This window comes from Danio aesculapii, chromosome 25 (assembly GCF_903798145.1).
Source record: "Danio aesculapii chromosome 25, fDanAes4.1, whole genome shotgun sequence".
Lineage (NCBI taxonomy): Eukaryota > Metazoa > Chordata > Actinopteri > Cypriniformes > Danionidae > Danio > Danio aesculapii.
In genome coordinates, this window is record NC_079459.1 from 6210762 (window position 1) to 6225644 (window position 14883).

Genomic DNA, 14883 nt, shown 5'->3' on the forward strand with positions numbered 1-14883 from the left:
AATTTGTTTATTTCTATAGCGCTTTTACAATGTAGATAGTATCAAAACAGCTTAACATAGAAGTTTTAGCAAATTGAAACTGTCAGTCCAGTTTTCAGAGTTCAGTTTAGTTCAGTTCAGTGTGGTTTAGAGTTCAATGCTGAAATTTCAAACACTGAAGAGCAAATCAATCGATGCACAGCTCCACAAGTTCCAATCCAAGGAAGCCAGTGGCGAGAATGATCTGCATAATTTGTAAAATAAAGGGCCCTATCATACACCCCGCGCAAGGCGCGACACAATTGTTGTTTGCTAGTTTCATCTCTGCGCAGGAGTCGTTTTGACGTTTTGCGCTACGCTGTTTAAATAGCAAATGCATTTGCGCTCAAATGTGCGCCCATAGGCGTTCTGATCTAAAAAGGAGGCGCGTTGAGGGGCATTGCTGGTGCGTTGCTATATTGAGGAACTAAAATAGACGGTTCAATTGACCAGATCAAAGCTGGTCTATTGTCCAGCGCAGAGCACGTTAGTTGTGCGCCTTGCTTACACATTGCTTAATGCACACAGGATGTACAGCAATACGCAAATATCTTTACAAATGAAAAATAATTAAAGGATTAAAATATTACAAAGAATATTATTTTCTAGCCTACATAAATATAAAAACAATGAGGAAAGTAAAGAATGAGGAGGCTCATCTCTCATTCTCGCGCTGTAAATGTTCAGTTTAACTGTTTTCTCTCCAGTGAAGTGTTCAGTTTTTCCTCTTACAAAGTCCGCCATGTAAATAGCAAATGCACTATGGCGCGACGCAACTGGCTCTTAAAAGGGAATGGGAGATGAGACTCTGATTGGTTTATTCTCAAAACACACCTATAACTCATAAAGAGAATAAGCACAACCCTGTTAGACCATGCGCCGCGGCGCAAAGCGTATTTTTCCGTCCTTAAAATAGCAAAAGTGGATTCTGACAAGCCCTTAATGCGTTTGCGCCCTGCGCTTTGGTCTTTGCGCATGGATCATCAAAATAGAGCCCAAAGAGTTAAGGAAACAGCATGGGAGGAAGTTGCTGCAGGCCTAGGTGCAGATGTAAAAATAAAAAGTGTATTAAAGTAACTAGATAGAACAGACAGAGATAGATTGATCTGTGCAACAGCCGCTGATCCGCTGCGCACTGCAGACGCAGTTGATGTGAAAGCCAAACGCCTGCGTGCTGCTCACGCTCTGCTTGGGCGTGTGGTGTGAAACAGGAGTGACTCTGTGTATGTGACAAATACACACTGACTTTGCACCCTCAAACAGAGCCAAGAATGGAAGTTTGTAATTGGGTCAACCCAATGTCAACAAAGAACCAATGGGCTGCAGATTACGTCATATGGGCCGCTCTGTAGAAAATAAATCTTACTTTCAGAGCTTCACAGATTACAACATCGTTAATTAATTAGGCAGAAAAAAATGATGGGCTGCAAAGCATTTTATGGGCTGATCAGATCAAAAGAAGATGATCATCCCAGACCAAAAAGTACGCACGTCGGCCCAGAGGAAAACTGCTCGGTCTGCCAGATGGCCAGTCCGCCACTGCTTTAATGCCCCATTCACACGGGGCGTCAGCTTCAACGCTTCCTATTCACTTTGAATGGGTGACATCAGGCATCGCCAAACTGCATTGTGGATCCGTCGGCGCCGCTTAAAGCTGCAATCACACTGGGCTTAGTGTGTGCGAAATTCTGTCGTACTGCGCTGTGAAAAGGGGCGGGATTAAACAAGATGATTAGACATTAAAAAAAGCAAGTTATTGCTCCATGTTTTAAATTTCTCTCCAAAGAGGTCCAGTTTTGATCCTCGATTGGTCTCACGCAGTCAAGTGACGCGATTTCGCAGGTCAGAGTTCACCAAGCTTGAACTTTGCACCGCAGCGACCTGCGCAACTTAGCACATGACCCTGTGTTTCCGGTCTGACGCATTCGTGTGCGGATGAATGGAAGTCTATGGGAGGAAAAGCCCAGTGTGACCGCAGCTTAAGAGGCGTTGCTCGCTGCAGATTTTGGGACTTTCTCAACTTTTCATGCGCTGACGGAAGCGTCAGCCAATCAGATCGTTGTATGCAAATACACCAGCTCAGACAGTAGCTGATTGCTGACTAATTTCATTGGCTGACGCTGCTTTGACGATCGCGTCAGCCCTGACTTCAGACACACCCTCTGTCAAGCGTTGATGCTGTGAATGGGGCGAAAGGCAACAGGTTTATTCACTTATTTTAAGTAAAGTCAACTAAAGATTTTGTTACACTGTTGAAGAAACCCAATAGAATCATTTATTAAAAATACTGACTTAGAGTTGCTTATTAGGTTAGTGGTCAGAATTGCAAAATTTGGTAACACTTTATTTTGATGGTCCATTTGAGTATTAGTACACGTAATATCTGCTGATTTTGCTCCTTCAACAGACATTTTACTGACTATAAGAAACTTTGCAAGTACATGTCAACTTGCACTAACCCTAACCCCAACCTAACAGTCTACTTATAATCTAATGAGAATTAGTTGACATGTAAATGCAATGTAACAAACAGACCGTCAAAATAAATTGTGACCCTACATTTTTATAGATGTTGATCCCTATATGTTGATATATATATATATATATATATATTCAGCTAAATAATGAGCTGTCTCCGAAAGACATATAACTGTATAACTGTGTATATATATACTTATGAAGAATTATTATCCCCCTTTTTTTAACAGAGTGTTTAATGGAGCAAGGAGATTTTTCACAGGATGTCTGATAATATTTAAGGTCAATATTATTAGCTTCTTTAAGCTATTTTTTTTCGACATCATTATACAATAACTTGCCTAATTACCCTAACCTACCTGGTTAACCTAATTAACCTAGTTAAGCCTTTAAATGTCACTTTAAGCTGTATAGAAGTGTCTTAAAATATCTAGTCAAATATTATTTACTGTCATCATGGCAAAGATAAAATAAATCAGTTATTAGAAATGAGTTATTAAAGCTATTATGTTTAGAAATGTGTTGAAAAAAATCTTCTCTCCATTAAATAGATATTGGGGAATAAAATAAACAGGGGGGCTAATAATTCTGACTTCAACTGTATATATGTTATAACATATAATTAAATGATAAATGATTAATTTATGCAAAATCTGGTTTTCATGCCTACAATTGTAGAATAGTATACATGCTATTGATGTTTTCCACTATTGACGCAAACAAATAAATTTGTCACAGTTGAAGCTCTTCCACCCTGCCAAAATTAATAATTGAATCAACAAACACAAGAACAGAAATTGTATAAATAGGCATTAATTGAAACAAACAATATATTTTAATAAGTAAAATAAAACATTTACATATATCTGAGGCTCTGACAGTGGGTTCCACTAATGGCAAGTGCACTGTTTAGTTTCACGCCGGAAGGACACAATAATTCAGTCACAATGTTCTCTGATAAACAAATGTAAATGTTAGCCTATTTTGTCAAGTGAACTTGAGTCTGTTTTTTTTTTTTTGCACAAGCTCATTGAAGAAATCAAGTCAGTCTTGCTTTTTATTCCAACTGTTACTACTTGTCAGAGGCTTCCATTAATATTTAGATTCACAGGTTTAAGTTTCAGCTAAATTTGAATACAAAAATAAGTGGATCAAATTGTTAAAAAAAATCAATGCACTCACATAGGTCCTTATTCTACATATTTTTTTATATATAATAAACTTATTAATTCCAACAGCTTGTTCCTTTCTGTGCTTGTTTTACCAGTGATTGTGATATGCCCCATGTGAAAATCAACGCAACATGTTCTTTGACTATTAATGATGTTTCTTCTTGACAGCAGAGGGCGCTGTCCTAGTAGATTGTGGAAATAAGGGTGTGCATTTGGTTCCATGGGGGAAGGGGGGCAAATCTAAGGTGACCTGGATCCCCCCTGCTTCGGTGACGGTTCCCTCTACACCGTCACCAGTCAGTGTGCATTCTGAGTAACAGACTCAGGGTTTTATTTTTGGACTGCTATGGAGCCTGTGCCTTCCATTTGAAGGAAGGGGGAATAGTTGAACTCAACATGAGTCTCCCGTTCTGACAGTCTAAGCTGGGACAAGCAGGCAGCCGCCGGACACCCCTGAACAGCAGACACACAGGTATACAAACCACTACAAAAACTGCTTGAAATCTGATATTTTGGTCTGGTTATTATTATAGGAATGTCTAGTTTGGGTGTGCATACCATTTCTGTCCCTTGGGGAAAGGGTTAGCAATTTGTTGCAAGCTAACTTGAGTCTTTGGAGGCTTTTGGTACAGGGAGTAAAATATAACGCTCTAACCACATTTAATGTTTACTTTATGCATTTCTGTACAATGATATAATCCATTTTGAATGAAATACAAAATGAATTATGCATGTTTATGTTTATAGGGGACCTTGGCTGAAGTGTCTTCAACTGTCTTCTGTTATCTGGTGGTAAGTTATTATCTTTATTTTTACACTTGAAGGCACATAGAGCATATATCATTACATGTACAATGCCTTTTTTAACAGGTGGTTGCTAAGAAGCAATTATGCTGTGCATGATTTTACTGCTTTGCTATTCTTGCCCTTTCCTCTTTTGAACTTGCGTCTTGGAAATTCTCCAAACTGCCCAGCCTACCAGTGCCTTAAAAGGATGACCTCCTCTCATATGGTTCTGTGTGTCACTCTGGGCTGGAGGTTTCTTTTACAAGTTCCTACAGGTGGCCTACATTTGCACTATTGATAACTTATTGTGTCTTATACAGGTACAGAATTATTCGTTTTGCTTAGCATTTAAAGCATTTGTGTTGCATTTAATTTATACACTGCAAGTTGGGTTTAATCTTAGTTGGATTTTTTTGTCTCGTTTCTAGTCCAAATATCTAAGAATTCTTATATCAAGAAGCATTTTCAAGGCAAACAAAACATAATGTCTTGTTTTCAGAAATAATATGCCAATATTTAATCGGTTTTCCTTAAAACAAGCTAAATAATCTGCCAATGGGGTAAGCAAAATAATCTTGCTTTTCCTTTTGACATAAGATTATTTTTCTTACTGCATTGGCAGATTATTTTGCTTTTTTTAAGAAAAAACTAACTTCAATTTGGCATATTATTTCTTAAAACAAGACAATATGTTTTGCTTGTCTTGAAAATTCTTCTTGATTACATTTTTTTTAGATATTTGGACTAGAAACAAGACATCTAAGTAAGAAAAGCAATTTTTTTGCAGTGTAGCAGTCGGATATTTAAAGACTGCTGAAAGAAGATGCATTTACTCATGAAGCAGAAGTCGCTAAAATCAGTGAAGTCTATGCTTATTTTTGTTTTTAATTCATATAACATCATGTATTCACATCTTTTGTATCTGTACAATTCCATAAATGCGCCAGGTTAATGAGTGTTTCGTGTATTTAATAATTCAGAAATAAGATAGTTGCGACATTTTTATAATAGTATTTTTATTATATTTTTATAGCAAAATAGATTACTAAACGTATAACTTCAATTCAATATGGTATGAAATAAATTATAAACAACTCTGTGATATATGATCTATGCTTGTGCGTCAACAGACACCCTTGAATCTGATTGGTAGTAAATTTTCAGTGATTTATTACGCAATTTAATGTAGTTGTCCCGCCTATGTTTAAAGCAGCGGCTGCCTCCGGATCACTTGGCATTGGTTTACAGCGAGGGTGGAGAGTGGCACCACACTGTGTGACTCGAAGCAGATGACCGGCTCATTTGCTTTCACCCTAAAATTAGGCCAAGGAGCCACCCTAGACGTGTTGAAGAAAATTACTGCATTTCAACATGTCGCACACACACAGACAGAAGTCAATAATAATAATCATAAAAATATCAAATTTATTGAAAATAACAAGCGATAGTGGGCTACAAATCACATTCTTATTATAACCATTCTCAATACCGATCTGTAGAAAAAAGCTTTTAATTGGACAAACAAAGGTTTATATTAATAATATAAATATGATAAATGGACTAATTCCAGTGTTTTCTTGAAAAACAAAATGTGTAGCTGATTACACAATACAATGACGAACAAGAGCAGAGATAAGACAATTATATAACAAGACAAGGCAAAACAAAGATTGATAATGACTTAGAATACAATGCAAGAATGACTTGTGTTGGATTGTTCTACTATTTAATTGTATTTAATTGTATCAAAGCCTATATAAATGTAAACACAAATGGTCAAAGTATAAAAATAGCATAAGTAATCAATATAAAAACATGACAAATATGGTAATTGCTGTATCTATTTGATGTTCACATTCAGCTCATACTAACATACATCTTTAATATGAGCATATCAGCACAGATACTGCAGAAAAATTCAGAGAAAAAGAGAAACCACAAGTTTATATTCTGTGGAATTTGATCAGATATCTGACAATAAGTTTGTTTTTTGCATTGTAAATGTGACAAACATTTCTACATCCTGCTTTCATCATCAGAAATTAAAGACAGAAATCCAAATAAAATGCAATGCAACTGTTTCTTCCTTAATCGATTGAATCTATATGTTAATGTATGTTCTTTGTGAATCATGTTTTCTTCACAAGTCATCGTTGGATAAGTCACCTAAAAAAGAGAGGGAAAACAATATTAGTGAACACATTTATTTGCAGATATACAGTTGAAGTCAGAATTATTAGCCCCTCCGTTTATTTTTTCCCCAATTTCTGTTTAACCGAGAGAAGATTTTTTTCAACACATTTCTAAACATAATAGTTTTAATAACTCATCTCTAATAACTGATTTATTTTATCTTTGCCATGATGACAGTAAATAATATTTGACTAGATATTTTTCAAGACGCTTGTCATGTTCAAAATACGTAATATCTGTTATTATTTATTTCAGGGGGCTGAAGATTTAATGGCTGTCAATATCGGTAAGGCTACCCAGGCAGGCCTGCTTTCCCAGCAGTACCCACCACCTTTGCTTCCCAAACCTGGAAAAGAAAATGTCCGGCTCCAGAAACTACAAAAAAAAACAGCAAAGAAAAAAGCTGCTGCCCAAGCCTTACAGCCATCAGCCCCCTTCCGCTCAAGCCTCTCTCCAGTAAATGAAGCAAGCCCTGACCTGGAGCACAGCGATCACTCAACTCCTCCTAAGACTCCAGAGACACCTTTCTATATTAGCACGGTACATCCACGCTTCAACGTCCGACCACTATATCAGCATGTATCGTCTCCTTATCCTCATCACAGAGGATTCACTTATGGCCAGACAACAAGATTTTCGCCACAAACACATGTGGCTCCCGGCCACACCACATACACAGCCTCGCCAGGAATTGACATACATGTTACAGCTCCAATCACTGTTCTTCAAATTTCACAAAGAGCGGAAGTCAGCTCAGCTCTTACGACCCATGTAATTACCTCTAAAACTCCAAGCCCTCAGCTAAATGTTCCTAGAGCAGCAAAGCCGTTGTTTGAAGTCCCTCAAATCACCAATTACACTGCTAAGTCAGTAGTTTTACAAATACCTTATACATCAACAACAAGGAGTAAAACACCTACTGCAGAGTTACTGAGAGGCCCAACACCAACATTTGAGGTTAGAAGAATAGTGACACCAACATCTGAAATTCGAGACCGAACACCAACCAGGGAAATCAAAAAGGCTACAACACCAACTTTCGAAATCAAGCGGATGACAACCCCAACTTCTGAAATTAAGAAAACTCCAACTTCTGAAATCAGGAAAGAGACGATTCCATCTTCTGAAATGAAAAGAGTCAGTACTTCTGCTTCAGGTATTACACAAAATGGAACAGAGACACTTGAGGCAAAACAGGGTACAACTTCAACACTTGAGCCGAAAGGGGTTACAACACCAGTAAGAGTAAAGACACCAACATATGACTTGATCTCAATAAGAACGCCTATGGGGCGACCCAAGACACCCTCAGATCATGTGTCACGTGTTAGAGTATCTGTGATTGAAATTTCACGACCAAATCCACTTTTATTTGCTGTGTCTCCTGTACATATGGAGGGCAGAAGATCCAAAACACCAACTTCAAGTTTGATTGGTCCACGTGATGAAATTAATAAAGTTTCAACTCAGGTTAATGGCACCAGTCATTCAGAAATATATCAAAATGGGGACATAGATGCTAAATCAGCTGAACCCTTAAAAGAAAAACTGGATAAGACCCTTTCAGAAAACCTCCCAAAGCTTGAGTCTTCAAAGCCAAAAACCCAAATACAGGAAAGCCCAAACCTTAATGCAAATGAGCATCCAAAGCAGGAAACCCCAACAACACTCAAAATTGAACCCACACAAACTCATTTATCTTCAGTTGACTATCAAAGGCCATTATCTAAAGTCCCTCCATTTGCAGGTCAAAGACCCAAAACACCAACAGCACCTAAATCCAAACCAGCCTATTATGGATTGACACCTGCTGAATATGCAGCCCATGGAGGAATAAAGAGTTTCTCGCCCAGCTTTAGCATTTCAACACCAACTGTTCTACCAAGTGTAGAAGCAACTCACCTTCCCAAACAAGTACCAGTAGTACCTCAAGCTAATGAAAATGTGACCACACCTAATAAAAACTCTGAAAAACAAGTTAAAGTCCAGCCACCTCAGACGGATGTTGTCAAAGATAAAATCACTGTGGTGCCTTCACTTCTAGACATTTCGAACACTACAGGGGACATTCCTAAGCAACCTGTGCCAGAATTAAAAGCAAAAAAGGCTGATGTTAAAATCCCAACTATTGTGGTATTTGTAGCTGACACGCCATCATCAGAAGCAAAAGCAGTGGCAATAAGTACCGTGACTCCAAGGGTAAGAACTCCAACCTATGGGTCTCCCAGACTTTCCCAAATGACACCAGCCCTTCCAACTGTGAAGGAAACTACTAAAACAGAAAGTAAGGCTGTGCTGTTGTCTGACCAAGATGTGGACAAGCCAGCACTTTCAAAAGTGTCGGAAGGTAAAGTAAATGCCATACCTACCAAAGAATCAGAGAAGCCAACAGAGGCAAAAATGTCTCTGTTAGAGAGAATTAAGAAGCAGAAACTTACACCTGCTTCTGAAAAACCTCCGGAAAAGGTTGAGGTTAAAGATGTGGTTAAGCCTTTGGCTGAACCAAAAGACCAAAAGGACATTGAAACAAAGGACGCTCAACCTGAGAAGGTTGACAAAGTGGACACAAAAGCTAGTCCCCAAGAAGAGATCCAGCCTGCAGTGGAAAAGAAGGAGAAAGATGAAGGATCCTCTCTTCCTGCAGAGTCTCTCTTGAAGGTGATGCAGAAACCAAAAGGAATGAAGTCAAAGCTCAGTGGCTGGTCTCGTCTTAAGAAACATATGGTGGTTGATGTAGAGGAACCCAAGTTTCCAGAGACAGAGCCTGGGTCAGAGAAAGATGTCCCTGCCACCACTGATCAAAATGAAAAGCAAATGCAAAATAAGCCTGAAGACAAAGCTAAGCTTAGTGAGAGCCAGGGCAGTAAAGACCCCCCTAGAGCAACGAAAATGTGGGATGCTGTCCTCTTCCAAATGTTCTCAACCGAAGAGAACATAATGCAACAAATAGAATCAAATAAAACCGAGGAGCAAAAGATGATGGAGGCAGAACAAAAGACGCCAAAAGAGATTCCCACATTTGCACATCGTTTGCCTGTTCTCCTGTATAGCCCACGGTTTGATGCCAGACGACTAAGAGAAGCAGCTTCACGACCAGCAACAAAGATTGCAACAGTTTTTGAAATGGGACTTATAGGCCGTAAAAATAAAGATGAAGAACCAAAAGACTTTAATAGAACAGCCAAAGGCTTCAGTGGTTAAACCACTGACTTGACGGATAACATAAATATTTGTTGTTAGTTTTAAATTCATCGGTAGAGTTCTGTTTATAATCCAATCCCATTCTTTACTTCTAGCTTACACTTTTATAACTTTATAACAGATCAGTTGGCAAACGAACTAAATAACCATTTTTCAAATGCACAATAACTAATTTGTAATATTGAAGCAATTGCCCAGTTGTCAATTGGCATTTAATTAGTTACTTAGAAGAATAAAAAAAAGCTTTATTTTTTTTTTTTTGAAAGTTTTAAATTAAAGACATTTTGCTTAAGGATTTCAAATCTTGCAATTTCTTTATAAGCATGTAATGTATTGATATTTATAAATAATACTTAAATACTTGAAAAGAAAGACAATTAAGTGTAAAGAACTACACTGACTCAATCCAGCCACTAGACAAAATACTAAGAGAGTATTTCTGGCTATGAAAATGTGCAATATGTGACGTTTTTAGGTATCTAAAATATCAGGTTGCCTTATTGCATTTTTTTTTTATATAATGAAATACAAAATGGATTTTTCACAGGAAAAACTAAATCCACAGCCAGTATTCTATAGTGCTTACAGCATGAAATGAAGGTAAAATGTAGATAAAATTGCATTAAAAATATTTTCAGAATAAGCTATATAATTACGTGAAGTTAAGCGTGTAGGAACAATTGAGCGTGGTTTAGATGACTGAGCAAGTGGATAAGATAACCAGATAAGAAAGAATGAAGAGATGGTATAAGAAAGACATGTAAACAGTAAGTATGGTAAGATTTAAAATTTTGCTTTGCCTTATTAGTACTGAGCAAGGCATGGTGCACTCTGCAGACGGCAAACATGGTTCTCATTGTTGACAAATAGCTTTTACTGATAAAGCCCTAAAGTTGGTTTTCTTTTCCATTGCTTCGACATGATTAGATGAATAACAGTGATTGCTGATTGTCAACACATGCATGTTTTCATTTCAGGCTTAGGTAATGTTCAATTTTAGCCTTGGCCGTTTTGCATGTTTATCTTTTGTTGCAGAAACTGTCAGAATGAAAATATCTTTTTTTTCCTTCCTGACAGTTGTGTATAATGCTTTGCATTATAAGTTCACTGTACTAGATTAAATGTTATTTTATATATATTTTTTCTAATAAAATACTTGTTCTGAGTGACAATATTTTTCTTTTTATAACATTAACTGAATGAAGATATTTGCATTGTGTTAGCAGCTTGCTGTGATGCACAGTACAGTGTGTTTTAAAAATATTGCCAGAAGCCTAAAAACATGCACACTGCAAGACTTAATATAAAATGGATATAAAAAATAAGTAAACCCATTGTAACTTGCAATTGTTATGTTGATTTAACTTAAGGTTTATACGGTTTATCATTTACTTAATAATTTTAAGACAACGTGTTTACTCACTTTTTAAAGTACAATCAACTAGTAACTTTTTACAGTTGAATGAATTAGGTGAGTTTAAAATCTTTTTAGGCCTATCATGAAAAAAAAGCATGCTTAAACTTGTAAGGAAATGAATAACATCACTTTTTTGTTTTTGTTTTACAATGTTAAAATATTTAGTATTATAAATATAGTCTTAGCTAGCCTGTTATGAAATTTGATACAAGCCTAATAACTTGTTAGCATCTATACCTAAAACTCACCACATTTTTTTTTTTTGTGAAGCGTTTTATTTCATATTGTTTATTTATTCATGTAAATATAACAAGCAGTAACTCACAACTGAAATAACTGTTAATGTTTAATAGAAAAAGGTTCAAAAATGTAGTACATTATGTAAAATAGAAGAAAGGGTCTTACTTGATTTTCCATTTGGGTAAGCACTGTAATGATCACCATCACCGGGAATTTTTTCATATTTGCCATGGCCTGTCACAACAAACTTGTACCGTTTGCCCGAGGAGGAGACCTAAAAGGTAGGTGAAAGAACAGTGGAGGAGGTGTTAAGCAATGCATTTATCATTTCCCTATGTTTATCAATGTGTGTTTTAACAATGATGATGCTTATCTGAATATTTACCTTTCCTCCCAGACCTGATCTCTCCGCTGCAGAACCTTCTCCGATAATTTCCCACATGTTCTTTTTCCGCATAACACCTCCAGATTTGACATCCTGGAAATGGACATGAGAAAGCATGCTTGAAAATCTCCCAAGACTACGTCCATCACTCAATACATGATGTATCATATCCCTTTAAACTTGTTCCAAACCTACTTGCTTTTCTTTGCTCTGTTGAACACAACGTATGTTTTGAAGATTGCTGAAAAACCTCTGATGTTTATACAGTACTATAAGTTTTTCCCAGTATGTTACAGCTTTTTTTCAGAATATCTTCTTTAGTCTTCAACAGAATAAAAAAACTCAGAAAGGTTTGGAGCAACTTGAGGGTCAGTAAACAGTGAGAAGTTAATAGCTTACCATCACTGTTAAATAATTGACCTTAAATTTACAGTAAACTACTGGCTAATAATTGCATAACTTTCAGAGTAAATTACTGTGAGGTACTTCATAATTCTGTAAATATTTTTAAATATAAAAAGTGCCTGTACTAGCATAAACGTTAATGTGTATTAATTTCTATGTTGAATAAAATATTAATAATGTTTGAATTCCTAAAACTAACATGCAAAAGTTATAGCCATTCTTACATCAATTTGCTGTAAACATGATGCCTGCCTTAATTTCACAATAAAATTCTGAATACGTAAAATTTAACAGTTAATCCTGCAAAGTAACGCTAATGTAATTTGTGAAAAATTACAGTAACATGTTGTAAAATTCTAGGAATTTATTACAGTGTAAATTAAGTTCAATGCAAGAACCAGATCAGGGGTGCATCGTTTGGGAAAAGAACAATGTAGTGACGAGTGTTTCCCAAAACCCGTAGTTTCTCTGTTGTAGATCCATCGTTTGAACCACGTTAGTTATAACGTAAAACACCTATAATTATGCTCTAAACAGGGTGGAGTAACTACTTCTTTAGAGAAGAACTTCTTTTGTTCTAAACAACAGGCCCATGTCATATACAGTACAGATACTTAAGACTTAGGTCACCTATTAACAATCACCTATAGCAGGGGTGTCCAAACTCGGTCCTGGAGGGCCGGTGTCCTGCAGATTTTAGCTCCAACTTGCCTCAACACACCTGCACGGATGTTTCTAGAAAGCCTAGTAAGTGCTTGATTAGCTAGCCCAGGTGTGTCTGATTGGGGTTGGAACTAAACTTTGCAGGACACCGGCCCTCCAGGACCGAGCTTGGACATGCCTGACCTATAGCTTTAGTCATGAACCACGGCTGTGTTCAAAATGACATTGATGTTTTCAAAGTGCCCTGCGAAGGGAGTGTAATTTTAAACATGAAGATGGCTAAAACTGAACTGTAAAAATACTTTGAAAGCAAATTACACCTAAGAGAGTTGACTGAAATAATTTATTTATAAAATCATTCCAACGTTAAATGTTAGAATCTTCTAAATGAATAGGGGTGCATCGTTTGGGAAAAGAACAATGTAGTGACGAGTGTTTCCCAAAACCCGTAGTTTCTCTGTTGCAGATCCATCGTTTGAACCACGTTATTCATGGGTTCACGTTTATTGACCCATAATTATGCTCTAAACGGGGTGGAGTAACTACTTCTTTAGAGAAGAACTTCTTTTGTTCTAAACAACAGGCCCATGTCATATACAGTACAGATACTTAAGACTTAGGTCACCTATTAACAATCACCTATAGCTTTCGTCACGAGCCACGGCTGTGTTCAAAATGACATCGATGTTTTCAAAGTGCCCTGCGAAGGGAGCGCAATTTTAAACATGAAGATGGCTAAAACTGAACTGTAAAAATAATTTGAAAGCAAACTACACCTAAGAAAGATGACTGAAATGCTTTATTTAAAAAATCATTCCAAGTTTAAATGTTAGAATGTTCTAAATGAATAGGGCATAGGGGGCATAACTGAGAATAGAACACAGCCATGAACTATGTTTCTAAGTACAGCTCCAGAGGTGTAGTTGCAAGTACACAAGTTTGCAGTTTGCGAATGTTCGTTGGAACGATGGATTTGGGAAACGGCAAATAAACGAACTACGTTTGTAACAATGAAACTTGTGACCTTAGTTGGCTAATGATAGTTTTCGGAAACGTACCCCTGGTCAGGCCAACACAGAATCTAACTCAAAAGAATGATTAGAATGATTAAGAATGATTCACAATTTGGCCATTACAGATTATTCCAGAAAATTGTAATAAACAAGACAAATGATCAGGCTGACGCAGAGATTTTACATGAATAGCGGGTATAATTTTCCTGTTTCTCAAACAAAGCAATCACATGACTTCAGAAGATATGAAATGCATCGCACAACTCTTCTGGATTATTTTAATGCTATTTTATAGTGTTTTTTGTTCATCTTAAAAGCTCTAGTCTCTTTTAACAGTTAAATACAAAAAATAAACACAAAAGAAAGAAGCACAGTCTATAGAAGTACTCCTTTTGTCTTCCACGAACACTGAATATCACCCAACATAAGGCAGAGTAAATGATTTTGGAAGATTTGTTCAACATAAACTAGAGGCTTGTCATGGTAAACTATACCTAATTTTAAAGGTATGTAGAATCATTCAATAATGATTCAAAGATCACGCAGCCCAATAATTTTCCTAAAGACAGAAACAGGCAATGTTTTCTCTTAAAAACGCTTACGTTTGATAGAAACAATGTTCCTTACATCTGGAAATAATGAACTGAAGGTTTTTTTTTTCTTTAGACCTTAACCGCCAACATTGTAAACCGCATATCCACATCACAGAACACTGCAGTTTATAGGGCATAGTGATTGATGAACTGGATTTTGTGAAAATGAATAGGAAAGTTGCAGTAGATCCTTCTGCCACAAGGTGGCACAACACATTAACCATTTTGTGATTTTACAGTGTATATATGTTTTCGACTATATTTAAATACAAATATAGACACATACATACATACATACATACATACATACACACATGCA

At 36.7% G+C, this 14883-nt stretch overlaps 2 protein-coding genes across 3 annotated transcripts in view; one reads left to right on the forward strand and one right to left on the reverse strand.

Annotated features, from left to right (window-relative positions):
• The first annotated feature begins 3948 nt into the window (after nt 1-3948).
• Nucleotides 3949-10143, forward strand: prr33 (proline rich 33). Its single transcript, XM_056451559.1, has 3 exons — nt 3949-4140; nt 4416-4460; nt 6903-10143. The coding sequence occupies exon 3, from the start codon at nt 6918-6920 to the stop codon at nt 9846-9848; it is 2931 nt and encodes a 976-aa protein (XP_056307534.1). The 5' UTR covers nt 3949-4140; nt 4416-4460; nt 6903-6917; the 3' UTR covers nt 9849-10143.
• The window catches only part of lsp1a (lymphocyte specific protein 1 a), a 57013-nt gene continuing 48001 nt past the window's right edge, over nt 5872-14883 (reverse strand). The window contains exons 11-13 of one of the 2 annotated variants that reach the window (XM_056451561.1): nt 11891-11983; nt 11671-11779; nt 5872-6620 (exon numbers count right to left, since the gene is read on the reverse strand). In XM_056451561.1, the coding sequence (XP_056307536.1) occupies nt 6595-6620; nt 11671-11779; nt 11891-11983 (228 nt within the window). In that variant the 3' untranslated portion in view covers nt 5872-6594. The remainder of the gene's footprint in view (nt 6621-11670; nt 11780-11890; nt 11984-14883) is intronic. The other variant, XM_056451560.1, reaches the window with a different exon arrangement.